This window comes from Fukomys damarensis, unplaced genomic scaffold, assembly GCF_012274545.1.
Source record: "Fukomys damarensis isolate Sample0158 unplaced genomic scaffold, DMR_v1.0_HiC HiC_scaffold_31, whole genome shotgun sequence".
NCBI classification, from domain to species: domain Eukaryota; kingdom Metazoa; phylum Chordata; class Mammalia; order Rodentia; family Bathyergidae; genus Fukomys; species Fukomys damarensis.
The window spans coordinates 17,439,247-17,466,349 of record NW_022900943.1 but is presented as its reverse complement, the minus strand read 5'-3'; the positions used below and the strand labels follow the sequence as shown (position 1 = coordinate 17,466,349).

General features: G+C 42.3%; 1 protein-coding gene and 1 long non-coding RNA gene across 8 annotated transcripts in view; one reads left to right on the top strand and one right to left on the bottom strand.

The window, feature by feature from the left end:
• The window catches only part of Pip5k1b (phosphatidylinositol-4-phosphate 5-kinase type 1 beta), a 411,290-nt gene that overhangs the window by 10,028 nt on the left and 374,159 nt on the right, over positions 1-27,103 (bottom strand). For all 7 annotated transcript variants that reach the window (XM_033757714.1, XM_033757716.1, XM_033757715.1 and 4 more), the window contains one exon: positions 5,305-5,422. In XM_033757714.1, the coding sequence (XP_033613605.1) occupies positions 5,305-5,422 (118 nt within the window). The remainder of the gene's footprint in view (positions 1-5,304; positions 5,423-27,103) is intronic.
• On the top strand, positions 342-5,916 carry LOC104849433. Its single transcript, XR_776748.3, has 3 exons — positions 342-449; positions 3,089-3,150; positions 5,840-5,916. It is a non-coding gene; the product is annotated as an uncharacterized LOC104849433 (long non-coding RNA).

Genomic DNA, 27,103 nt, shown 5'->3' with positions numbered 1-27,103 from the left:
TTTTTTTTTTTTTTTTTTTTTGCGGTGCTGGGGATTAAACCCAGGGGCACTCTAACACTGAGTTACAACCCAGCCCTCTTAAATTTAGTTTTGAGTTCAACACAAGGTGTCACTAAGTTACCCAGGTGGGACTTGAACTTGCAATCCTGCCTCAATTTCCCTAAACTCTGGGATTACAGTCATGTGCCAGCGTATCTGGCTTAAATCTGCATACGTGAACTGCGATGTAAACGTCATTACTCGTTAGGGTGCAGATGAAAGCAGTGAGTAGCTGCTCATAGAGAACTACTGTACCCTGAGGAGGAGAGGCAGTACAGAGATAGCTGACTAGATTTGGGGACAGCACTGAGCAGACTGTTTCCACAGCAGCCTCCAACTGCCCTGCAAGCAAAAATGGCTGGGATCCAGTGCTTTGGAATTAGGTCAGGAAGAAGGGAGGAAACACACAGGTAAGGTTTGTTTTCTTCTCTTGGGCTTTTCTTTCCGACCACTCTTTCCCACGTAGAGGCAAAGGAAAACATCCCAGGGAAAGCAGTGAGTGGAATCCCTCCAGATTTGGAAAAATATGCAACATAGAAAATTGAAAAAAAATATCTCCAGCATGAAAACACATGCTGGAATTACAAGTCAGGAGTGCAGAACGTTCTGGACGTACTGCTATACAGTTTGAGGTTAAAGAATGAATGAAGGTTCATGGTGGAGAAGGCGATGAAACAGCAGATTTTGGAGAAAGAATTCTAGCTCCTTTGGAAAACCCCATTTCTGCAACTTCTTGTAACTCACAATGAGTGACAGTCTGTCAGAGCCGGGAGGGGGCTCAGAGATGATTTAATCGATCCATTTTACAGATGAGAAAACTGAAGCTCAAACAGGGTGATCAGCTCAAGGGGCAACGGTTAACTGGAAGCAGAAATAGGCACAGGTTGCAGGTGCACATTTCTAATCAGTTTATATCTTATGCGGTTTTGAGGATGCGAAGTTAAAAAACTAGGAAAACTGTATGATGGCTCTGAAGACAAACTACTTTCCTAATAACTAACACGCTGCTTGCCTTTTCATTCCCAGTCTCTCTCCCATGTGTACAATGGTTTCCAGAGGCGAAGTGATGCGTCTTATTGTAAAGACGGGTGCAGAAACAGATATGAGAATCCAGCTTCTTTTAGGAAGCTAGATGTTAGAGATTCTAAAAAATGTAAACCTATGCTGCTCTTCTTGCTATATTTAATTGTGATTTGGAAAATTACAGTTATATTCATTAAAATGTTATTTAAATTAATATAATAGCTATTATTTAAATGAGTTCATAAGCATTTTAAAAATTTCTCAGTCTTAATTTTGAAGACATAACCCACGTGGACAAATTGCTGCTTGGGCCAATGACACATGCTGCGTGGGAGGCGGAAGGACTGTGAGTTTAAGGGCAGCATGGGCAACACAGTAAGATTCTGCTTCAGAAGGAAAAGAAAGTAATAAAAGCTCTTTGAGATCTTGAAAAAATTCTGAGGATATTTGGGGTCCTGAGATCCACAGGTTTGAGAACTGCTGCACCAGGTCATTAAAATATAAGCTAGAGAGGAAGCTATTAGAAGTGCATTTTTTCAGTCCAAGGTGCCAGAGATGGAATCTAGGCCTTCAAGCATGCTAGGCAAGTGCTCTACCCCTGAGCTCTATCCTTAGCCCAAAAGGTAGAATTTTATAAAAAATACTCTGAGCACAACACCCCCTACTCCTTTTCCTTCGCTGACCCATCTCGCACCTTCAGAAGGAGCAGGAGGCCACTGAGATGGAGGTGAGATGGCATCAGTGGCCGGCAGCAGCACTGAGTGCTTCCTGGGCTCTGGTCTAGACTGAGGGCACGTGCAGCTGCACTTGAGTTTCCTCTGCCATGTACTAGTTCTGAGAACTGGCCACACGAAGCCTCAGTTTCTTTATCTGTATGAATGAAGGTGCATACAACGTCTACCTCCATGAATGACCGAATGCAGGACAGACAAGGGCTGGTCCTGTGCTTGGCACATGTATGGTAGGGGCTCAGTGGGATCATTCTTTTTTTTGTTTTTCATTCATGTTATTATTATCCAAACTCCTGAGCTCTTTCAACAGAGCCAAACCATGTCCTCACAGTCCATATTGGAGTTAAAAAAAGTCAACGTGTACTAATTCAAAATCATCTACATACGTTTTTTTCCTTTATATTTTCTTGCCTTATCACTTTGTTGGATCTCAGGCAAGTTGCTTGACTTCCCTGGGTCTAATTTACATAGGATAAGGGCAGCGTAATTCCTAATCCAGGCAGAACAGTTCAGCAACTAGTGTGGGTTGGGGTCAGTGCCTGCTGGTTTGAGACCCAGCTCTTACTATCTCGGCATAGTGGGGGCTGACGGCGTGATTGTGATTGCCGCAGTTTCGCTGTCTGTAAAACAGCTTGTGACTGCATCTACCTCAGCAGGTTGCAGTTAGGACGAAACAAGTTAGTATACAGAAATATTAATATATATAAAGTATTTAGGACATTGGCAGGCAATCAGAAACTCACAAATGCCCCAGAACTTCTTGTTATTAGCTACAAAGTAGGAGTAGACTTTTCCGCCAAGCTTGGTGAGAAATAGTCTACTGCTTATTACTGTCTCCATGGCCTGTCCACTCTCTTCTCTTTTCTTCTCCTCCTTCTTTTATGGTGCTGGGAATTGAACTCAGGGCCTTCACACTGAATTATCTCCCCAGCCCCTTTTTCATTTTCATTTTAATTATTTATTTTTGGTACAGGGGATCAAACTCAGGACCTTGCACTTGCGAGGCAGGCGGCGGCACCACTGAGCTAAATCCCCAGCCCTATTTTATTTATTTTTTATTTTGATACAGGATCTTGCTAACTCAGGCTGGGCTTGAATTTGTGACTCTCCTGCTCCAGCCTCCCAAAGTGCTGGGATTACAGGCACACGCCATCTCTCTCTTTTCTTTCTTCCCCTCCCTCACTTTTAAACCACAATAAATTGTGCAGGAAGACTGAGCAGATGACCAGCAGCCAGCTGGCACCACCAACACCTCTTTCGGTCAGCAACTCATGCACGATTCGTTTTATTTCTAGGTGGTCCTCCCGTGCTTGCAGGACAGCTAACAAACACTGTGGCTTCTCCCTTGGCTTCTGAGGTGAGCACTATCCTCTGAAATGCTCAGATTTTCAGTGTCAAAGAAGTAAAGACAGATAAGAAAGCAATGAAATGAGAAACGAAGAAAACCAAATAAATGGCACTATTTTTTTAAACAAATAAAATTGTTAATACAGAGGAGGGAAAAGCAGACAACAAACCAGGAAGTGACGTTAACCAAGCCATTTACCACCTTGTAACCTCCCATTGTACCTGGGAGGGCCGTCCCTTCCCAGCTGGTGAAAGCCTTGTTTTGTACCGACACAAAAGTGGCAAGAACCTTTATCTAAAGACGGCGGGACTTCACTTGGACTCTTTCTGAAACGCGTTTATGATTTCCATTTTGAGATGAACTCAGATTATCATGAGATCAAACAACAACATCAACAACAAATAACAAAAACCAAAACGGTTTAATATTTTCCTATTTAATTCCCTATTTGCTTGGCTATGTGTGTGGGTGGGTGGCATCAACTTTTCTGTAGGAATTTTGCAATATGCAATGAACTTACTTTTTAAATGCAAGCAGAAGCGCAAAGTGGAAAAATTCTGTTTAGTAAACAACCAGGATATTTAGGGGTTAAGAAAACATTTTTTCACAGTGGGCGACCTGCTACTTTATACAGGGTGAAAAAAGAAAAGAAAGCCTTTGTGAAAAGCAGATGCTTTGGGCTGAGGCATGAAGGAAGTGAAGGCGAAACACTGGCTGGCTCTGGGAAAGAGGATGGTCAGGAACAGCAAACACCAAGGCCCTGCGGAAGAATGGTGCTTGGTCTGGGGAGGAACCCCAAAGAGGCTTGAATACAGTAGCATCAACAAGAGGACAAAGGGAGGAGGGTCATAGAGGCACCGGAGACCAGACTAGGGAGGGCTTTGACGACTCTGGGCTCACTTCAGGTGAGCTGAGAAGACTATAGAGGGCTTTGAGCTCCATGGTAACATTTTAGGGGTCTGACGTCTTGCAGCAAACACTTCAGAAAATACAGTGCCAGCCTGTGGGATAGAGAGACACAGGATGCAAGCAGCTCAAGGACCCGGCGGGGTGCGGGGGTGCTGCTATGAGACCCACGCCAGTGTTGTGGGTTCCCAAGGCTGTGCTGCTGGTTCACCACAGCGATGGACAGTATTAGCTCAGCTGTAACAAAACGTACACTTGCCCTACTTCCCATGACTTTGTGCAGTGGCTGAGGATGTGGGGTACGAGTGTGAACTGTACTTTGCAGGGGAAATACTCAGTCTCCTTTAGTGCCCTCTAGCCTGTCAAAGTATCTTCTTCCCACCCAGTTAAGGCAGTGTAGATGATCTGACAGGCACCAGTCACTAATCAGAGCACCCTGTGAGGCAGGCAGGGGACACAGCCAGAGACGATCTGCCCATATCACACAGCCTGATGGTGATAACCAGTGAGGCAGTCAACATTCACTGGTGCTGAATTCAGGTTCTTCCAACAACCCAGTCCTGCATCTCCTGGGCTTAGCAAGGAGGCAGGTGTTAGAGTGTGGATCTAGAAGAGGTGGGTCTTTCGGAAGGTGAGCGGATCTGAGGGTTCTAAAGCTGACTTACTGTTAGGATGGGGCTCTGGTCATAAGACACGGCACGGGGGACTGGACCTGGTAGGGCATATCTCCCTCCCTACTTTTCTTTTTGCGTTTCCTGTCCACCATGATGTGAGCAGTACTCCTCCACAGAAGGCCCTGCCACCATGCTGTTTGTGTGTGTGTGAACGCGCTGGAACTTCTGAAGCTGTGAGCCCAAATAAACTTCCCTTTTTCTAAGTTGTAGCATCAGGAGTTATGTCCTAGCCATGAAGAAGATCCATACACAAGGACACAAGGGCACAGGGAGTCAAAGGAAGAAGCTACTTTGCTGGGAATGCCATCAGGGAGCCCCACCTTCCCGTGCCGAGGGGCTCCATTCCCTGGTGGATTGTGGTGATGAAGCGCTGACCTACATAGCCTTTTGTGAGGGTCCAAAAGGAGCTGTGGGGAAGCACTGCTTGGGAAGAGATACACCCTTTGCGGCAGGGACGGGTGCCATTATTTCTTTTAAAACCCAAGCGTGCCTGGTTTTATAGAACTTGTTTTTGTGCACGCCATGGCCTGGATCCATTTCTAAATCAGACAGGGAGGGGATGAAACTAAAATCAGTGACTTACTAAATAGACGTCCAGCACAGATGCACTGTCATCCTGTACTTCCACAGCGGTGGGCCCGGCAGTCAGGTAGATGGTCCCCTCTTCCAGGGTGAAGGTCGAACTCGAAGGTAGCCCTTTACTGAGAGAGAAAGGCAGACCGTGAGCACGTGTGGCCTTCGGAGCAAACCCAAGGACACCTCCGAGGTTGGGCCTGAGGGGTTGAGGTGCGTGGCTTTTGGGGATGAAACATTTATTTGGGAGTCACACCTGGAGACACCGTCATTCAAGTTTCAAAGACTGGTGGCACAGTTTCGCTCTCATGACCTGGCGTATTTTTGAGAGGTGATTTGTGGGTCCTGTGCCTTGAGAGTGGCTGCTGTGACCTGGACGCCTCCCGGCTGTGTTTTACTGTGGGGAGCTGGTTCTCATTGCTTCCATTCTCCTCTTGTCTATTCGCAGCTTGCTAGTTTACAGAATTTAACCTTGTGTGTCCTTCCTTTCTGTTTGGTATTTCCTATTTCTCTTACTGTTTTTTTTTTTCCTTTTTTGGCAAAAGGTTCAATCCAATCAGTAGTTCTCAAGCTTGAGGGTGCATGAGAAGCTCCCAGAGGGCGGTCACCGTGTCCTTTCCTGGGCCTTTGCACTGGAGATTCTCTTTCTGAGGCCGGTGAACCTGCATTTCGGCTGAGGCCCGTGCTGCGTCCCAGCATCACACCCACAGTAAGAAAGACGTACAGATACTCAGAGCATTGCCCTGGATGGCCTGTGAGGACAGCCTGCCTGGACCCTTCCTAACAACGCTGCCTAAGCCGTGTCGACAGACAGCCGGCCTGAGTCACCGGGGCAGAAAGCACTTTGTTTTGCTGTAGTACGATAACCTGTGCGAACGGCTGAAAGAATTGGTTCATTTTGATAGCATTTAATTGGATACTAATAAAGGAGTTCAGAGACATACATTTTCCCCTAAAGACATACAATTAGTTATGTTTTTTAATGGAGATTCCTTAAAAAACTAAAACTAGAAATTCCATTTGACGAAGCTAGTCCCCTTCCAGGTATCTTCTTGACAGAGATCAAGACGTCATGTTATAGTGATACAGGCATACTCAAGTTTTTTTTCCAGCTTTAACTGAGTTTATTGGTACATTCTACGTATACAGTACGATTACATTCATTGTTGGGATCTTGTACCTCTACATGACAGGTCTTGGTTCTCATTTTTTCCCCTTACCCCTGCCCTCCCTTCACCCCCTCCTCCCTTCCCCATCTACAAACACTTTATTTCCATCTTTTCATTATCTCACATTTTTTTCTTTTCCCTTATTACCCTTCCTCTACCCGTCCCACCTTCCCTACACCTTTAGTTCCTTTCTTCCCATTTCTCAATGTCAGTAATCTTATTAGGATCTTCTGTATTATTGTAGATTATGCACACCAGAGAAACTATTCGGTATTTACACATGTGTGCTCTATTTATTTCACTTAGGAGTATATCTTCAATATGTATCCATTTTCCTATGAATGAATCTATTTTCTCATTCTTTATGGCTAATATTCCATTTTATAGAAAAACCACATCTTCTTTATCCAGTTTCCAACTGATGGGCAAATGGGCTGTTTCCAAGTTTTAGCTATTACACACTGTGCCACTATAAACATGGGTGCGCATACCTCACTGTGATATGATTCTTTTAGTTCTTTTGGAAAGATACCCAGCAGAGGGATGGCTGGGTCAAATGGCACCTCCAGTCCAAGCTCTTTGAGGTCTCTCCCTCTTGCTTTGCCCAGTGGTTGCCCCCCTCTGCCCTCCCACCAACAATGGAGAAGGGTTCCTTTCTCCCCACATCCCCGCCAACATTTGTTATTGTGTGATTTCTTGATAGCAGCCATTCTTTGTGGGGTGAGGTGGAATCTCAGTGTTGTTTTCATCTGCATCTCTCAAATGACCAGTGATGTGGAACATTTTTTCATGTATCTACTTGCAGGCATACTCGTTTATAGCAGCTCAATTCATAATAGCTAAGTCTTGGAAGGGGCCTATCTGTCCATCAACAGACGAGTGGATAAAGACTATGTGGTTTTCATAGACAATGGAATACTATTCTGCAAGGAAGAAGGAAAAATAAATGAGTCATTTTCTGTAGGAAAATGGATGCATTTTGAGACCAAATGTTAAGTGAAATAAATGAGACACACAAGTTTAAATACATAGGAGGAAACCCCAAGTATAAATAAAGGGCAAAATAAAAGACAGGTAATAGGAAACAGGGAGATAAACCTTTTGCTAATGGGAAGGGGGCCAAGAGATGCAGGGAGAGGAGGAGAGGGGAAAGTAAAAAGAACTAAGATGTGTTAAGTACATGTACCAACTCCCCACAACGACTGTGATCATTGTGTATGGCTAACATGTGCTACTACAAATAAAAACTAAAACATCCGTTCTTTCAAATGTGCGTTTCAAATCGGGGAGGTTTTGCAAGAATAAAACACCTGAGAAAAAAATGGGGCAAGGAGATGACGCTGGTGTAGGCATCTCTGGCCGAGGGCTGGCCATCGCCCGAGTGGAAGGGTGTGCTCGGGCTCCAGCGGCTTTCAGCGCTTCCGTCCCTTCACCCGGACTCACAGAAGAGCTGAAATCCCCATGTGAGCCACCCCCGAGGCCCTTGTCCAGGCTGGCCGGCCAGGGGACCGCTTTTGTCAGTACCATCCCTTCCTCCCTACTCCGCCAACTGCACACGATGCTGTTTGTGCAAAGTGACCTACAAACTGCAGGCGAGTGGAAATATTCAGAAGCCCTGACCTTTCCAATAATTAGAAAACCTTGCCAAAAGAATTCTTTGGATATTAACATACTGAGTTCATCTGTATTTTTCCTGATGAAAAAACAAACAAACAAACAAAACCAACCCCACAATAAAAAATGGTAGGGGCAGAGGGTAGGGACAAGCGGTGACGCCGTGGCCTGGCATCCAGGTTGGATTCCCAGCTGGAGGAGAGGAGTAGAAATAGATTTGCAGGGAGAAGACAGTGTGGACTGGGGGGTCTTCCACAGCTCTTTCATTTGGTGATAATATGGGGATGTGGAAACTAATAAATGAAAGCCATTTCACTTTTGGTTTGACACACTTTCAAACTCTGCGCACAGTAAAAAAGTCCTTCGGCCTTTCGGAAACCTGTGGGTTATGCGACACGGGAAATCCTTTGTGGGGGCTCCAGAGCAGGGGCACGCCTTCCTCCCCAGCTGCGGGCTTTATCACGTCAACTCTCAGACTTAGGGGGTGAACCAAAGCACCAGCTTTCAGGGGTTGCGGCTCTGTGGGGCACTGGGAGGCAGTAAATACATTTGGAACAGAAGACGGGGTCAGCAGCGAGCGCTGACGGCTTTTGCTTCCACTGCGAGGATACTGCTCACTGCCCCTGTGGGTGTAAAGTGACCCCGCCTGGCCGCGCTGTGAGAAACAGCAATGCTTTATATACTTAGACACCAGAGCAAGGAACAAAGTGCTCAGAAAACATGGAAAGGCCGTATGACTTTCTGTTTTTATGCTTTTTTTGGTTCACTTTTCATATAATTAAACTGTAATGGCTTCTGGGTTATTTAAAACTATATAGTTGATAAGGCTCAAAAAATTTTTTGTCCCCTTTCCTGAGTTTTTTTTTTTTTTTTGAGACTGAGTCTCACTATGCAGGTCAGGCTGGCCTTGAATTCACTACGTAGCCTGGGCTAGCCTTGATCCTCCTGCCTCAGCCTCCCAAGTGCTGGGATTATAGGCATGCACCACTATATTTGGCTCACTTATAGTTTTTAAAATTTATTTTCTTCCCAAGATTAAGTTTCTCTTTCTTTTCTTTTTTTTCAGACAGGGTTTCACTATGTAGTTCAGGCTGGCTCTGAACTCATTTTGTAGTCCAGGCTATCCTTGAACTCATGGCGATCCTCCTGCCTCAGCCTCCGGGAGTGCTGGATTACAGCAAGTGCCTTGATATTTTAATTTAAATTTTAGAATATGTTTAACATACTTAGTTACTTTTTACAGTTTTTTTCTCTTTTTTTGGTGCTGGAAATTAGAGATCGAATCCAGGATCTCATGCATGCTGTGCGTGCCTTGTACATCCCAGGCCCTTTACTTCTAATTCTGACATGATTTTACACTTACATTTTTTTTATATGTGCATGTTTGCATTATATGATATTAACACTCCTTATGTGGAATCGGTACATGTATATAACACAGTTTCATTCCTTTTTCATCCTCTTCCTCTCTCTCCTTCTCCCCTCTCCCCTCCATCTCTTGATCACCCCTTTTAAAAGACATCTACCTTCCTACTGCCTATTATCTATTTTTTGTTTTTTCTTTATTTATAGTTTAGATTTCTCATATAACAGAAACCATGCAATATTTAAGCGTGTGTGTCTGATTTATTTCACTTAATGTTATGGTCTCAAGGGGTCCCTACTTTCCTAAAAATGACTCAAGTTTATCCTTTTTGTGGCAGAGTAGTACTCCATTGTATGTCAACAACAACTTTTCTTTATTCACTCATCTGCTGATGGACATATAAGCTGCTTCCAAGACACATGAATTGTGCTGCTGTGAACACAGGTATACAGGTATCACTGCAATGATTTGACAAATGTTATTTTAAATTCAAGGTAAAAGAGGAATAACACTCAAAAGAACTTTCAAGATACCTTTCCTCAGAATTATCAGTTGATACCATTTGATTACATTTACTTCATCACTATTTATTTCGGAACATACATTAGTATTTTCTTTTACATTTTTTAAACTCAGGACCCTGTACTTGCAAGACAGGGGTAGTGCCACTGGGCTAAATCCCCGGCCCTAGTGTTTTATTTTGAACTATGTGAGCAGAGTAAGTCTGACACAGGCACCTCTTTACCACTAAACCCTCAGTTTGAATTTTCTAAGTACAAGCATACCCTTTCAGGCCATGCAGTGTAATCTCCAAAGTTGGGAAACTCAGATAAAACACTACAGTGTACAGCCACATGTAAATTGTGCCAAAAAATTTCGAATGAGCCTACATGCCTACAGTATAAAATACATCAAATTAACCATGTCCTGGAGCAGTGCTGAGTTGTTCTACCCAGAGGAAAATTCATGTTGGAAGTATTTTCCAACCTAATATTTTTCTTTTATTTTGGACACTGTGAATAAACCACTGAAATAATTAAGACAAAGTTAAAAAAGGAAAAACAAATTAGAATACCCTTTGGGAGTTAACAGGAATGTTACATTTATCAGTTTTTTTAGCTAAAATACAATATGACTATAGAGAAAAAGAACAAATTTCCTCAGTTTCATATAGTCACAATTTAATAAAATTAAACAGGCATGTTTAAAGAAAAACTGTATTAACCATTTTTCACATGTATTACAATAGTTTTCTACCTTAGCAGAATATTTTGAGCATCATCAAAGTTGGGGGATAAAACTGAGCTGCAGTGAGGTTTTTGGATCCAGACTAAAGAACTGTCATACCCAAAAAGTCACAAATTAAAAAATGGGAAAAGGGTCTGAACAGGTATTTCTTCAAAAGAGATGTACAGCCAATTAACACACGAAAAGATGCTCAACATCACTAGCTGTGGGGAAAAATGGACACAGAAATTACACTTCACACCTGCCAGGATGGCTATAATGAAAAAGATGGTGAACAACAAGATTTGGAGAGGAGGTGGAGAAACTGGAGCCCTCACACGTTGCTGAAGGGAAGGTAAAATGGTGTAAGTACCTTGGAAAATTGTTTGGTGGGTCCTCCAAACCATATGAGTTTTCCAATTAACCACCCTCACTGTGGTCCTCTCTCCTGAAATTTTCATAATACGCGATGGTGAAGCCAGGGTGGCTCCATAGCAAGTGTGCCTAGGAGCTTGTAAAACAGTCACACAATATCAGGAAATACGGCACGCATGTGATGTTTGATGTGAGCGGTAGAGATCTCTGTTTTCATTGGAAAGGGTAACAGTGAACGTGAAGGTGTGAGGAAAAGTAAGTAAGCAAAATGTGCTTTACAAAGCAACCTATTTTAAAAAAGAGGAGATACATATTTAACAAACACAACAAAGCTATTCAAGCCTCCAATAATTTTGTATCTAAACAAGATACCAATATAAAAGAGCTTGGTGAACTATGCAGCCCTATATAAACGATCAGGCATTTGAATGGTAAAGTCCCATTAGATATATTCTGAATAATCTGACTTACTATCTTGGTAGTAAGTAAGTGAAAATGACAATTCCATTAAGTGATCTATATGAATTTCTTATCCTTATTAGGCCGTGTGGGCTGAGTGAGATCAGGGTAAATGTGACTTTCTTAGAAGATTTAGATTAGAGTGATGCACTGGTGGTCCGTGCCTGTAATGCCAGCACTCTGGGAGGTAAGGTAGCCCACCTCGGGCAACTTAGTGAAACCCTGTCTCACAATAAAAAATAAAAAAGGACTGAGGATGTAGCACAGTGCAAAGGACCTGGATCTAAACCCCAGTAAAAACAAAACAAAACAAAATAAAAATCCACAAAAACCACGCACAGATCACACTCTGTCTACTGCCACCAAAAGATGAGAGCATATTTCAGGGAAATCCAAACCTAAGCTGATACAGAGCTGCCTACAGAGCACGAGCTTCAGAATCAGACAGGCCGGCTTTGAAAGCTGCTGCTCCCACTTAGTGGTGTGAGCCACTGGGTAAATTCCTTAATCTTTGTGAGCTCTAGCTTCCCATACGTAAAACAAGAATAATAATAAAGAACTAAAAAAAAAATAAATAAATCAGACTTCCTGAAAAACCCAATCAAAAAAGGGGCAACTGAAATGAACAGACGCTTCTCGAAAGAAGTACAAATGCCAGTAAATACATAGGATTTATGTGTATAATAAACACATTATTAGAGAGAACCGAGTGAACAGAGACGCCAGTCCCAGTCCAGCAAAAGGGGGTCAGAAGCCCTCTACGGGCCTGAGGAGATGTCTTCGGGAGGATCTGCCTTCCCAACAGCGCACAACCTCTTCTGGAGGATCTGACCTTTGACTCAAGCCTGAGAGCCCAACAGCTCCCGTGGATCACGTAGCATTTGCTATTGGAACTGGCCTCGGCCTTCTTACTTCCTGTCTCTTTTTGGTGCTTTCTCATCCTCTTTAGCATTTTTGACCAGTGTAGTTTTTTTTTTTTTTTTTTGAGACAGTGACTCACTAAAGTTCCTCATGGAACTGGAACTTGTAGTCCTCCTGCCTCAGCCTCTCAGAGCACTGAAATTACAGGCCTGTACTACCACGCTCAGCTTTAAATCTTTATCTCAGGGTCCCTCTTCCTCCATACTATGTATGTTTTACGAGTCATATACTTGTTGGGTTGGTTTTGTATTGTTTTTTTGGTACCAGGGATTGAACTCAGGACCTTGGATGAGGCACATGTGATACCACAAAGCTAAATCCCTGGAGATACTTGTGTTTATTTTGATCTCTGTTACATCCTGGCACCAAGAGCATGAATAAACGCTCATTAGTATTTGTACTGTACTTTCATAATAATCACCAGTCACTCCACCAGCCCGTTAGTTGGGATTTAGCTCAGTGGTTCTGCCACCTGCCTCGAAAGCAAAAAGGTCCTGAGTTTGATCCCTGGTACCACACACACACACACACACACACACACACACACACACACAGAACATAATGTTAAGTGAAATAAATCAGACACACAAGCTTGGATATTGTATGGTTTCTCTCATATGAGAATCCCAAAATATAAGTAAAGACCAAAATAAAAGATGGATAATAGGAAGTAGGGATATATGTGTGTGTGTGTGTGTGTGTGTGTGTGTGTGTGTGTGTGTGTGTATTTTTCCCCCCCAAGTGGGAAAGGGATCAAGAAATGTAGGAAGGAGGAGGGGATAAAAAAGAACTGAGACGTGTCACATTACACATACCGACTTTACACAAGGAATGTAATCATTTTGTACTGTGAAATTATACTAATAAAAAATAAAAGCTGAAAAAAAAAGATATATTGTAACTGCCAGTTCTTTTTCTGACCCCTCTAAGGTTTTTTTTGGTACTGGGGATAGAACTTGGGTCGTTATGAGGCAGGCACCGGAACCACTGAGCCAAATCGCCAGCCCTTGACCCCTCTAAGTTGTTTTAAAGCTCAGAGGTGGGTGGTTACCTTGGGCTACAAAACTGGTTTCTGATCCCTGCCTTCACAAGGGCAGCCTCACTTTTGTTTTGGGCCTTGGCAGAAAATGGTACTAAAAATAACATCAGTATGTTATTTTTAGCAAAGAGCGATTAGTACAGACCATGTTCTTTATTGAAGATAAAATATATCTTTCTACATGGAGAAATGGTTCACAAAGGACATGAAATATTATTTTGGCTCAAGAACCTAAATGCTCGGCATGAATATGTATGTTTTTGTCCACTGCTTCTTGAACAGAGGGAAACAAAAGAGTGAACACCACTCAACCCCAATAAACATATCCACTGTCTACAATAAATTCGTCCACCCTTGAAAATGCCCCAGACAGCGAGGTAGATACGTCTTCTAAAGAGGATTTTCACTTAAATGTCTATACCTCCGATTAGCTGAATATTCATTTATCACTGGGGATCATGCCTGCTATTGTCCAGTTTTCTTACTGTACTGTTGATTTCCTGGGCACAAGCTTATTTGGAATCAGTTCCTACTTTCCCTGTGAATTTCCAGGGTTCTGTTTAAGGGTCACTTATAAGCGGGGTCTCTCCTGGGAGAAATACTTTCAGATTCCAGTGGTGGGGTCAGAGCGCCCGGGGTGCACAGCTTGGGAAGGTCGCTTTCTGGAAGCAGTGTTACGTGACTGGGCTTAGGGGCCTGGCTGCCTGCCTGGGTTCTCTGCCGTCAAGTTTTGCCACAGTTCCCTGGGTTCAGGCTCTCTGACGGCTAATTGTATCTAATTTGCAGCAAGCTTCCCAAGAAACTGTTCACCTACCTAGTTGTGCTCTTCCCTTGTAAATGCACAAGAACTGTCGATGCCATTCCCTTGCTTTACTCTGTCTCTGCACAAACTGAAAATGTCTCTGGGGAGGTGAGAGCAGCACAGACGCTCACCATGCTTTGATGACAAGCAGGCTGCATTTACACAGTGCGTCTTTCTGTTACCAGCGACATTAGTTTGGCTTCATTGGAGAGCATTAGCTGGACCAAAGTGCTGAACAGTCACGGACAGTTTTATAGCCTGAACACTGCTTGCTGTTTGCAGACCTCAGTAGTGTTTTATAGCTAATTCTCATGGGACACATCCGCAGGGGACGCATAGTACTAGTCGCAGTTTCTGTCTTTCAAAAGTCATTCTCTTACTGCCTCAATTTTTTTTTAATCAGAGAAAGAGCATCACAATGTATCATAGGATGTAGATCTTAGGATGAGAAGCAACTTCCCTGTGTTTGCCTCCCATTTCAGTCTTCTCAGAATTTCCCTGTCAGCATTCCTGATGATTCCTGTCATGTCTTTTGATGAATCAGGGAATAAAAGGTATTTTCAACCTCAAGCAGCATCTAGTGATTCACTAGGAAGGAAATTTTCCCACTTCAAAGCTATTTTTATTTTATTTTGTAACTATGAATAACACTTTTTTAAATTTTCTTTTGTTTTTTTGAGATGGGGTCACACTTTGTAGTTCAGGCTGGCCCTGAACTCACTATGTAGTCCAGACTGGCCTTGAACTCATGGTGATCCTCCTGCCTCTGCCTCCAGAGTGGGATTACACGCTCGGCCCATGAAAAACATTCTTAACAGCCTTTATCACTCTATCAGTTATACACTGTGTATCCTTTAATGTCCTGCATTGTTTCATTTTTGCCCCTTTCTTCTCTCACTTTGTATTAGACACACTAAAAAACTTTTATCTCTGTCTCATATAGCTGCTAATATTTGTTTTCTATCTCACAGCTATAATCAAAATTTTCCTGCTTTGTCCAGGAGTTGGCCCCCATATTACTGATAGAGTTCGTATTTTTATGACTATGTAAACATTGTTTATGTGAGTTAAGATTACATTCCCCTCTTTGGGCTCAAAGTTCATGACCACTGGGCTGTGCTAAGAAAAGTGTGTCCAATAAGGTCAAATGGAATCTGCTTTTTATCCCCTTTCTTCTTTCTACTTTTGCTTAAATTCACGCCACATTTTAGCTGCTGTAGGGTAAAGGGTGTTGCCCCCAACCTTTTCCCGGTGCCAGGCATTGAACTCAGGACCTTGCACTTGCCAGGCAGGTGCTGTGCCACTGAGCTACATTACCAGCCTGGGTTTTGCCCTTTTGAAGCTGACTGCCATGAGGGGAAAAATCCAGAGCATGTGGTCTAAGGGCAGGGCTGAGACAGAAGCGCCACTTCTCTGATAAGTTATAATTTGGGCAAGTCAGGACTTGGGCACTGAGCTCCTGGTCCCTCATCGGCAAATGGGAAGGACAGCGCCTGTCCAGCCATCTCACAGGGTCATCCAGAGGACCCAGCTGCATAATGCAAGTGAAGCACAGAAAAGCCAAGACCATAATGTTCTTCTGCATCGTAGAAAGGCAGTACCAACCGGCTCCGACTCTGCAACTCTGCTTGTGCCCAGGGCCCTGGATGAAGTCTATTTGCATTGACAGATTTATCATAAGTCCTTGGAAAGAATTTTTTTTCCTCTAGTCCAAGTTTAGCTACTGGAACATTAACTGATAACTAATGTGAATAGAACAGCTTTCCTCCCAGGGAAAATGCACAAAGACAGCCCCGTCTCACTTAATGGCTGCAAATATCTGTTCAGTCCTAGAGCCACACTCTGCAGATGGGCAGGCAGACTCCAACATGCCCAGGCCTCAAGAGATGGTCAGACTAACACCCTGCACCCCCAAAGCCAACCTTTGTTGCGGTGAGGGTGGGGAGCAGAAAGGAGCTGTAGAACTTTTCTAGCTCTCAAGAACTCCTCAAGTTCTGGCACTAGACTCCAAATGCAGCCTGGGTAGTGTCAGCTGCAGCAAACTTGCTGAACTCCTTGGCTGAGGGTCGGGGCAAGGTTGTACACAAGGTGTCCGGATGTGGATGCAGGGAGGGAGGAGGCCCTTGATCTTGGCCTCAGCATCTCACAGATGAGCTGCCCACCCACCTAGCCTTCCCAGACAAACAGGAGGCTTCCAGAGCTCTAAGCTTGTTTCTCTGCCTTTTCTCCTTTTCAGCCATGAGTATGGCTGCTGCTCTTTCCCATGCTCCCAGTTTTGCTATTTTTAGCTGAGGAGACTGCCCGTTTCTAACACAGCCGTGCAGAGCAGCGAGCGGTTTCCTTGGCATTGGCTGCGCATGGTTCTAGTGCACAGGCTTAACTTTCCTTCCTCCCCCAACTGTAACAGGGGAGGCCCCAGGCTTGCAGTCTGCACAAAGCAACACTTCGGACCAACACACAAAGAGGAAACAGAGCAGCGTGTTTCCACCATTATGAGCGCTGGGGATGGAAGCCATGATAAAGCCCCAGAGAGCTGGCACCAAAAGCAAGCAGCAGACCCCCTTTCTCTTGGAGAGGAAAGTGTGCACGCGTGGAAAGTGTGTAGTTGTGTGGAAAGCTGGGGAGAAGTCTTTCAAACAGAAGCTCTCACCCATGTTTAGGGACCTCCTTTCACCATCCGGGTCTTAGTTTTCTTTCCGTTATCATACTACAGCACAGATACACACGCATGCATATACACACATACATTTAAAGCCAGCAGTCGTGATTGACTGAAAGGTTTACATGATAATGACTAACTCATACATATTATTTCATTTAATTATTAAAGACAACCCTGTTAGGTTGAGCCTCTTGCTATTTATTTTGTACATTTGAGCAATAAGGCTAACTTGGCTAAATACAGGTGGCAAAGGAGGCTTGAATCTGGAGCAGTATCATGTCTTATACACACTGCTTCAAGTCATCCAGTCACTGTTGATAATTTTGTCCTTCCCTGGGTTTTTAGCCCAGGCTGGGCAATTCAGAGATTCAGGGAGACCCTGTCTCAAAAAATTGAAAAGGGCTGGGGATGTATCTCAGTTCAAATGCCCTGGGTTCAATTCCCAGGACTGCAAAGAAAATAAAAATAAAACAAAATAAGAGAGAGACAGGGACAGGGAGAGGGAGGAATGAGGAGAGACAGAGAAAGAAAAAGAGAGAACACACACATATAGATCCATCCCCAATTGACACATCTATTACTAGATATGAGCCTTGATTATTTGGCTTTATCAAAAGGAGCAGGAATAGATGTTAACAACCCAACAAAAGAAAACTTTGTTACCTTCATCTCATACCTCATACAAAAGTTAATCTGAGACAGATCACTGACAAAAAGTCAAAGTGAAAACTGCAAAGCTTTCCAGAAGGAAACAAAGGTGAATGTCTCTATAACCCAAGTTATGATGAGGGATCCGAAGGGATTATCTTTCTGGGATGGGAGAATGTTCTCTATCACAATCAGGTGATAGTTATTTGTGTATACATTAGTCAAAATTCATGCTTAAGATTTCTGGATTTCACTATATATAAATTATACTTCAATAATCAACTGTCAGTGTAAAAACCAGTATCTGTTTTTCTACTTACAAAACTACCTTATAAAATCATCAATTCAAATGTATACTGAATGCCTATTTCATCCCAAGTACTATGTTAAAAGCAAAAAACAAGTTGGTAAATAAAAGTTGGAGCAATAGCTAAGTGTTCACTGGTAGATAAATTGCTAACAAAATATACACACACAGGTGCACACACACACACACAATGGAACATCATTTAGCCTTAAAAAGAGGAAAATCCTGCCATTCAATACAACACAGATAAACTAGGAGGACATTATGCTAAGTGAAATAAGGCACAGAAGACAGAAAATACATGAGCTTCACTTAGATGTGGAATCTAAAAATGCTAAACTCATAAAGCAGAGACTAGAAGGCAGCTACGATGTGCTGGGGAAAAGGAGATACGGAGAGACGCTGGTCAAAGGGTACAGAGATTAGCTTATGCAGGATGCAAGAGTTCTAGAGCTCTAATGTACAGTGAGGCAGCTACAGTTATCAATTCTATATTGTATACTTGAAATCTGCTAAGGGAATCGATCGTAAGTCTTCTCAGCACAGAGATGAAAAACTATCGCAACCATGTGATGTGAGGGGTGTATTAGTGTGGTTGTGGTACTCATTTCACAATGTATACATACGTAGGTCAAAACATTGTGCTGTACATGTAAAGCATATATAATGTTTATTTATCGATACAGCTGGAAAAAAAATCCAAAAACCCTCAAAATTGGGGAGCAAATAATTTCACATTTGGTTATAAAATATAAAAATACAAAAGAACTCCCACCGAAAACAACAAACCAAAATAAGACTTGGAAGATTAATTTCTGTGGAGCTTCACAATACTGCAGAATGACTTTTATTTTCTTTTTTTGGGGTACCGGGGATCGAACTCAGGACCTTGCATTTGCTAGGCAGGGCTGGCACTACTGAGCTAAATCCCCGGCTCTTGATTTCTATTTTCTAGGAAACCATGTCTTTCTATTCATATTGGCAGAGGCTGATATTAGAATTGGTTCCTTCCCTAGAGCCCAAATCTGTGGAGTCGAGGGTAATACATTTAACTAGGTCCTAGAAGTGAGGCTTAGGGGATCTAAAGAACAAAAATCGCCATATGGCATTTCACAAAACATTCCCAGATGAATGACACGCACTAAAAACAGAGTTGGTTGTACTCTCCAGCTAGAAGCAAGCCCTGCAAAGGCAGCAGGTGTGGGGACCTTTTAAATCACAGGGGGACCTTTGGTCTCCCAGGTTCACAGAAGCAGGGTATATGAGAGAAAGAGCTAACAAAGAGCAGGGGAACTGACTTCTGGCACCAGCGTGGCAACAAATGGCTGACTGTACTATATTTGAATTAGACTTTGACCTTTCTTGGGTCCTACAGTTCCCTCCTCGATATAAATCAGCACCATGGATTTGATGAAGTTCTTTTAGCTTCCTACAAATTTGTGTTTGTGGTAGTGGGGATTGAACCCAGGGCCTCATGCACTCTGGGGAAGCGCTCTGCCACCGACCTCCAACCCAGCCCCTTCCTACAGCTCTGATTCTCTGTCTCAGTTGGCCCTCTTTCAACCAAAGCTTGATATCAAAGTGGCATAGGAGAAATAAAATATGCTGAATTGGAAATGCCTTTTGCTGTGCAAGCTAATGGAACCAAGAGAAGTCTAAAATAAAGTGAACAGGAAACAATTCCTATCCTAAGCGTCCCTCTGTACCATGCCTCAATGATGTAACTCCCCATGGGTGGTGATTTGCAACCAGATACTCTGAATCTCTTTAAAATTACTGGCATTACAATTGAAAACAAACAAAAACAAGCCAGAAAAACAAAGCTATTCAGAGAGACAATGCTATGCCGAATGATATCTGCTTAAAATGCCTACAACATTTAAGTTCTAGTTCTAGTTCCAGTTCCCGACAACATGGCCTCACTTGAGCATAGGGTCACTGCAGACATAATTACTTAAGGCGAGGTTACACTGAGGGAGGGTGTACTCTACTGCATTATGACTGGTGTCCTTGCTAAAGGAGGAAATTGATAACACACAGTAGAGTCGCATGTGAAGATCAAAGCAAAGTTCAACAAGCTGAACAATGCCAGTGATTTCTAGTACAACACAAACCAGAAGCTAAGAGAGAGGCCTGGAACAATTGTTCCTCACAGCTCAGGGTGAACCATACCTGCTCTCACCCTGACTTGGAATTTCTGAACTCCAGGACTGTGAGATAGTACATCCCATCATTTCAACCACCTACTTTATGATACTATATTGGCCTAGCCAATTAATTCAGGTGTTATAAAGGCTTAAAAGAAATCCTGGCCCTTGACGAACAGAATGACTCATGAATTTTCCCTTCCTTTCCTTTGCTCATAGTGTCAATTTTGGGGATAAGAATCTCTTACTGACAAATATTTATAAATGAAATAAATCATTCACCTTTAAGAAACGTTATGTTAAGTCTCTGAAAAAATATAATTATTATTCTTTGCTAAACACTACATTTTAAGCCCTTAAAAAGGTAAGGCCCTTCTTGTTTTTGTTTGTTTGTTTGTTTTTTGTGTGACAGGGTCTCACTATGTAGCTTAGACTGACCTGGAACTCATTAGGTAGCCCAGGTTGGTCTTGAACTCACAGCGATCCTCCTGCCTCATCCTCCCGAGTGCTGGGATTACAGGCGTGCGCCACCACGCCTGGCTAATAAGGCCCTTCTTTAGTAAAATCTAACTAAGATTTTTTTGTGTGTGCTTGTGCCTTAGACTTCAGATTTTACGCCAGTTCTCATTTCATCACTGTACAAAAAATGTACAGGATTGAAATAATCTCCCAACTATTAAGAATGCATCAACTCCTGGAAAAAAACAATATGAACACACACCAAAGAGGCAGATTTGGGCTAGGGGTTTAGCTCAGTGGCGCTGCCACCTGCTTTGCAAGTACAAGTTTGATCCCTGGTATTCCCCCAAAAAAAGGCAGATTTGCTGTCACAGATGTATATTATAATTATAATCATCCACAGGTAATGGAAAACCAAGAACAGAATTGATTTTTAGTGTTCCTGCTACCTTCAAAGAGTGGTAGAGTGACAGGAAGTTTTCTCATACATAGCTAGGCCAACACCAAACATTATGAGATCTGACTTGAATAACTTGAATAGTAACTACCAATCTCTGCAACAATGGTCAACACCTTGTCCTGAGTTATTAGGAACAGACAGTTTAGTGATAAATACATAAAGTAGTGGGCACAAAACAGGAGGTGCCTGCCTGGGTCCCTCTACGCTGAGATCATCTGGGAGGAGTGTGGTACCGGAGAACTGAAATTTATTCTGGCTTCTAAATTGTGGTCCAGCTTTAATAATCTCTGGCAGTGGCTCTTTATATACCAAGACCTTTAAGTTAAACATTAAAACTAGCCACGTTAGAATCAAAGGTCATTGCAACTTATTTGCTTAATTAGAGGTGCTCAAATGATAAGGTGCACTAGAATTGACACGAGGCCTAGGAAACTGCATTTCAAAGCTGGTGCTTTGAGTGTCCACAGGGTTCTTGACTCAGTGGACTGGGACCTGTATGGTGTTTGGGAGGTCTGAATACCACCCATGTTACTCAGGCCAGATATGCAGCCCTTTACCACATGTCTCAGTCACTTTGTTCTTGCTGAGACACAATACCCAGCACCCACAACTGAAAGAGGAAAGGTTTATTTCAGTTCACAGTTGGCAGAGGTTTCAGTCCATAGCTGGCTGGCTCCGAGGCAGGCAGCATGCAGAAGGGGCATCACAGAGGAGAAACAGTCCAAGGCAAGGAGGTAAGAAGCAGGGATCCATCAAGGGAGGGAGGGAGCTAGACCCTTTAGATCATCCCTCCAGTGACCACATCCTCCAAAGAGGCTTCACCTGCTAACATCACATCTACTATAAACTCACCAATGGACTGATCCCCTGATGAGTATCATTTCCCCATGATCCAGTTAGCTCCCCAAAGCCTCACCTACGAGTGCATGAGGCTTTGGAGGGACGTCTAGATATAAACTGTTAATTCCATGCTACACTCAAATTCTACTTTCCACAAGGCACTCCTAAAGAAAGTAGGAAACGATGTGGCACTTTGTGAGACATCAAAACACAAAGCCCATCGTTTACTACTGTGCACATACCTAGCTACTTGTGATATGTTAATGTGGTTAGCAATTTGTGAATACAAATACCAAAATTTGAAAGCCGCCATTAAAATTACAGTGTTTTCTCATATATTCTGCCCTCTGAGAAATCTAAATTATCCATTTTCTGAGTCTGATTTAAGCTCTGAGTGTTTTGGATAACGCCTCTCTTTCATGTGTGTGTCTAAATCCTATTTATATGAAATTACTTCATAGCTATTAACAATAATGCTCTCAAAATATTTAGTTATGGTTCCTCCACATCATTCCTTAGCTGAAGTTGTCATATTACATCTGAGTTAATTTAGGAGTAGGCACTTGAAAGTATTGCTCTTGCCTCCTGGGTTCCCCCTTTTTTTCTGGGTTCCCCTTTTAACCAGGGTTAGTTGGTTGGGACTTGGGCAATTCCATCTCTGAGCTTGTTCTTTATCTCATAGCATGTAATGGGGAGAACAATCACTCTGTGCTATGGTTTGGCTGAGTATTCCTCAAAGATCCACGTGTTAAAGCATGGTCCCCAGATTGCTACTGAGAGTTAGTGGGCCTTTCAGAGGTCCTCATATCATGGCGCACATGGCCTTGGAGTGGGCTGTGGGACACTGGCCCCTTCTTCCTTTCTTTTTTTTTTTTTTTTTTTTTTTTTTTTTTTTTTTTTTTTTTTTTTTTTTTTTTTTTTTTTTTTTTTTTTTTTTTTTTTTTTGCTTCCTTGTTTATGATGTGACTGGTGTTGTTCTAGCATGTGCTTTCACCACTGTCATCTGGCATACCCACAGCAAGCACACAGAAAGAGTTCACCTGATCTTGGGCTGAAACCTCTAAAACTATGAGCCCAAGTAAACATGTATTAAGTCGAGTAGCCCAACTCTTTCACTGTAACAACAGAAAGCTGTTACTTTTATCATTTTCTCCTTGTCTCTGGAAACACAAGAGCATTTGTGAAGATGCGTTGAGGTTGACTTTTTTGCGGGGTGCCGGGGATCTACATTGAGGTCGAGTCTTACAATGTCTGCCACTTGTGTTCAATACATTTTAGCTGTTATTAGTATTATAAATCAAAGACTATTATGTAAAGGAACAGACACTCTACAGACTTGAGTGGCTCAAAGAAGTGGCATATTGGTAAATGTTTAATAACCAGAATTCTTGAGAGCTGATTCTCCTAAATCAGATAGAGCAAGCTCTAGTATAACTCTGCATTACGGCAAAAAGAAAACACAAAGGCTGCCTTTTAGCATAATCTATGGAAGTTCCTGCTTTCACTGGAATCATTATGGCTGTTAACAAAATGTCAGAGCACTGAATATTTGTTAGGGGACCAAAGATTCTGGTAGGATTTCAGAATAAAGGGACACTCAGATCCACGTGTTCACATGTAATTTCTTAATCAGCAGACACTAAAACCACAAAAGAACATTTTGATTTTTAAAAGTTATATCCAGTATTTTTTAGTTCTGAAACTTTGAAACCAAAAAAGGTACACATAAGTTTATGTACAGAATACAAGATACTTGAGGAAATAAAATTCACAACATTTTGGATGAATAAAAGTGCATTTATATGGCTGGTAATGACCTATTTTGTCTTACTAACACTTTTCCTCACATTTGCAGGAAAGATGATGTCAGACGATTTCAGTCCATGCAGTATTACTTGTCTAGGACAATTTTCCTGCTAATTGCCAGGAACAGCCAAACACCCATGGTAATCATCAAAGCCTAGGGCAGTCTTGTTACAAGCACATAATGAATAAGCATCTAAAAGATTTGGCGTGGAGCCTGGTCTTGACAACATGTATTTAACTCTAGCTATAATTCTAGATGGCATGAAGTTTCAGTGAAAATTAAGGGAAAGCAAATGTTCTTCAAGCAATTTTGAACTTCATCAGTCAGTGATTTTCGAAAGTTTAGCATCATTTCTTATAAGATATGGGAACAGGTCAATAGACAGCTCACTGGACTCAGAGCTACTCGAAGATTCTGGTCTTGATTCTGCCACTTCCTACCTGTAGGTGTTAGGTTATGTCCTCTCTACCCATCCTGATTCGCTAATTTTTAAAACGTAGGTGTGGGGCTAAATAATCGCTCTTTAAAAAAAGAGGAAATCAACCTCTGCAAGCAAAAGAAAAACTATGTCCTCTGAATTTCAGATTATGTTCTCAGTGTTATTCCCCTGAATGTCTGCTAAGGCCCCTTTGACAGGTTTTCAATGTCACACTTCCCTTTGTTCTTCTGGGCAAACATTGATTCTTCTTGTTTCCAAATGTATATGTGACCTTCTTTCAAATGTGTACTATCAGTCTTCCCTATTGAAGTCTGTTTACTGCTGAGAACAAGGCTCTCTTTTCCTGAGATCATAAAGCAATTCCCGGAAAGGTCTGGGTAGGGGGTGCAGGATATACTCAGGTACAAATGATATATCTCATATTGCTGACCTATTAGGAAAACAGGTTGTAGAGGTCCCAGCCTTCAAAGGCTTCTGAGCACTTTTGTTCTACCCTCCGATAATTTGTTTTAACTGGTGACACCTTGTTTTAAAATTCTGAGCTTATGGACTTTTTATTTTTTGCATTGCTCAATTACAATAAAACACTAGATGAGAACACAGAACAGTAGTCAGCACTCTTAATAAGAAAAGTAGCTTTTCCTTATTGAGCCACTGAGTCTGGCACTTTATGTACACTATGACATTTACAATTTTAACAACCCACCAGGATAGGAATTATCCTATCTGCATGGGGGCGAGCCTTTGACTCAATGGGGGCTTATCAGACTCAGAACACAAATCCTGTGCAGCGCAGTGAAAGATGAAGAGAAAGTGGCAGAACTGAGAAACAACGCTGGCAGCACGTCTATAGTCTGAGATTCTCCAGAAGAAGAGAACATCTTCTGTAACAGGCTGTCCACAAGTCTGAGGTTCTCTAGAAGCAGGTCAATGACAGCATGGCATGGCAGCTTCCTGAGCTGCTATAGCCTCCCTGCACAGCACGGTGGATAGGAATGGCAGAGGCTGATACATTTGCTCAGTGAACAAGGGCATACTCTGAACTATTGTGTTTCATTTTCTTCCCTTAGCTTGGGGACTTAGCTTTGTCTTCAGATTATGTGAACTAATTGCTCTCAATCTCAGTGATGGATAAGCAAAGAATCCTGGTACCCACTATTTGCAAAGAACTGTTACACGTGTCATGATATTTGGGGGCCCAGTTTTATGGAGCTCCCGTTTCCTATAGCAACGTACTTTACCTATTACTCTCATCAAAGGAAGGAAGCTGAGAGGAAGCTTCTCACCCAGAGCATCAAGGAACAATACAATCTCTTAAAAGAGGTCACAAAGAGGTCCCCATGAAAAAGTCCACTTACTATATATCGTGGGGAAATATAGTTTACTGCAGTTATTTATTCCCTCTTTTCAAATGATTTACCCATAAGGCTGGACCAACTCCACATGATTATCCAAGGATAGTCATGAAAACGAACCCAGTGCAAACAAGAATTCACAGGAAATATTAACAGTTCCCAGGAAGAGATGGACTATGTCTGAGGAAAGAATAAAAAGCAATAGTATACACAGAACCAATTTCAAAGAAATCACGTATCTTCTTCATTGGCTTTCATCTCTCTGAGAGTGGAAAAAAGGTGGAGTGGTAACAAGAACACCTTAGATTAATGACAAGAAGCAAATGCTGCTGAATCAACATTTGTTACTTCTAAGTTTTGGGAGCCGCAGTATCCGGGACATGATCTGACAACACACATTTTCTCTCAGGACACATACAGGTGGGTTATGTTTGGGACACAAAGAAATTATATCTGCCTGTATGTCCAGTAAGGAAGGCTGGATCTAAGCAAGAAACTTTCCTCTACCCTTGGACAGAAGTATGAAAGACTTCTTTGATTCAACCCCAAATTCTGGATTCTGGGAAGTTTGAGCTACGAAAGTCAAAGTTATACATATATGACCTTGTATGATTTGGGATTCCATGCCAGGTTAAAATATGATCTGCACCATATATTAATCACATTTATACACCACTACAAAAAGACCTATTCAAGCTCTGTATATACAGCTGGTATATTGAATTTCCTAACATATGAAATGAAGCTTCATGAGGCATTTTAAGAACACAACCCACCGGGTGTGGTGGTTTTCATCTATAATCCCAGCACTCAGGAGGCTGAGGCCGGAGGACTGCCCTGAGTTCAAGAGCAGCCTGGGATACATAGTGATTTCAAGGACAGCTTGAGCTACACAGTGAGACCCTGTCTCAAAAACCACACACACACACACACACACACACACACACACACACACACAACATGATCCCTCAGCACCCACAGTATAACAAAGCGCCACTCTACAGCATGGTTACAGCACCAGTGTAGGTTTGTATGATGCCACGCTGATACAGGAAGCAACTCCTTTTAAAGAAAACAAAACTTCATATGTATTCAGATTGTTAGTCTTCCCTAATGGCCTTTTCTTTTCTCCATTCAGGATATATAACATATTACAATTATCTTATCTCCTTAAGCTCTTATAGGCTATGATGGTTTCCTTAGACTTTTTCTCCTTTTTTTTTTTTTTTTTTTTTTTTTTTTCGGTACCAGGATGAGACTTAGGACCTTGTGCTTGCAAGGCAGGTGGCGGGCCCACTGAACTAAATTCCCGGCCCAGACTGTCCCTTTTTTAGCACAATATTTTAAAAATTCATTTTTATCAGTATATGGTTATAGTACATAAGGATTACATTGTGGGGAGTAGATAAATGCGTATAATGTTTCTTATGCATCTTGGTTCTTCTTATTCTCCTTCCTCTTCCTTTTCTGATCCCCATCTCGATCCCTTCCCATTTACCAAAGATCTCCCTATTTCTTATTGTATAAATTTCTTTTGCTCTTTAAATTATTTATACTTTGTGCTTCTTGTACAACAGAAGCTATGCAATATTTAAGCTTATGTGTCTGATTTACTTCAGTTAACATTATGTTCTTAGGGCCAGGTATTTAGCTCAGTGGTACCATGCCTGCCTCATAAGCACAAGGTCCTGAGTTCTATCCCAGGACCAGACA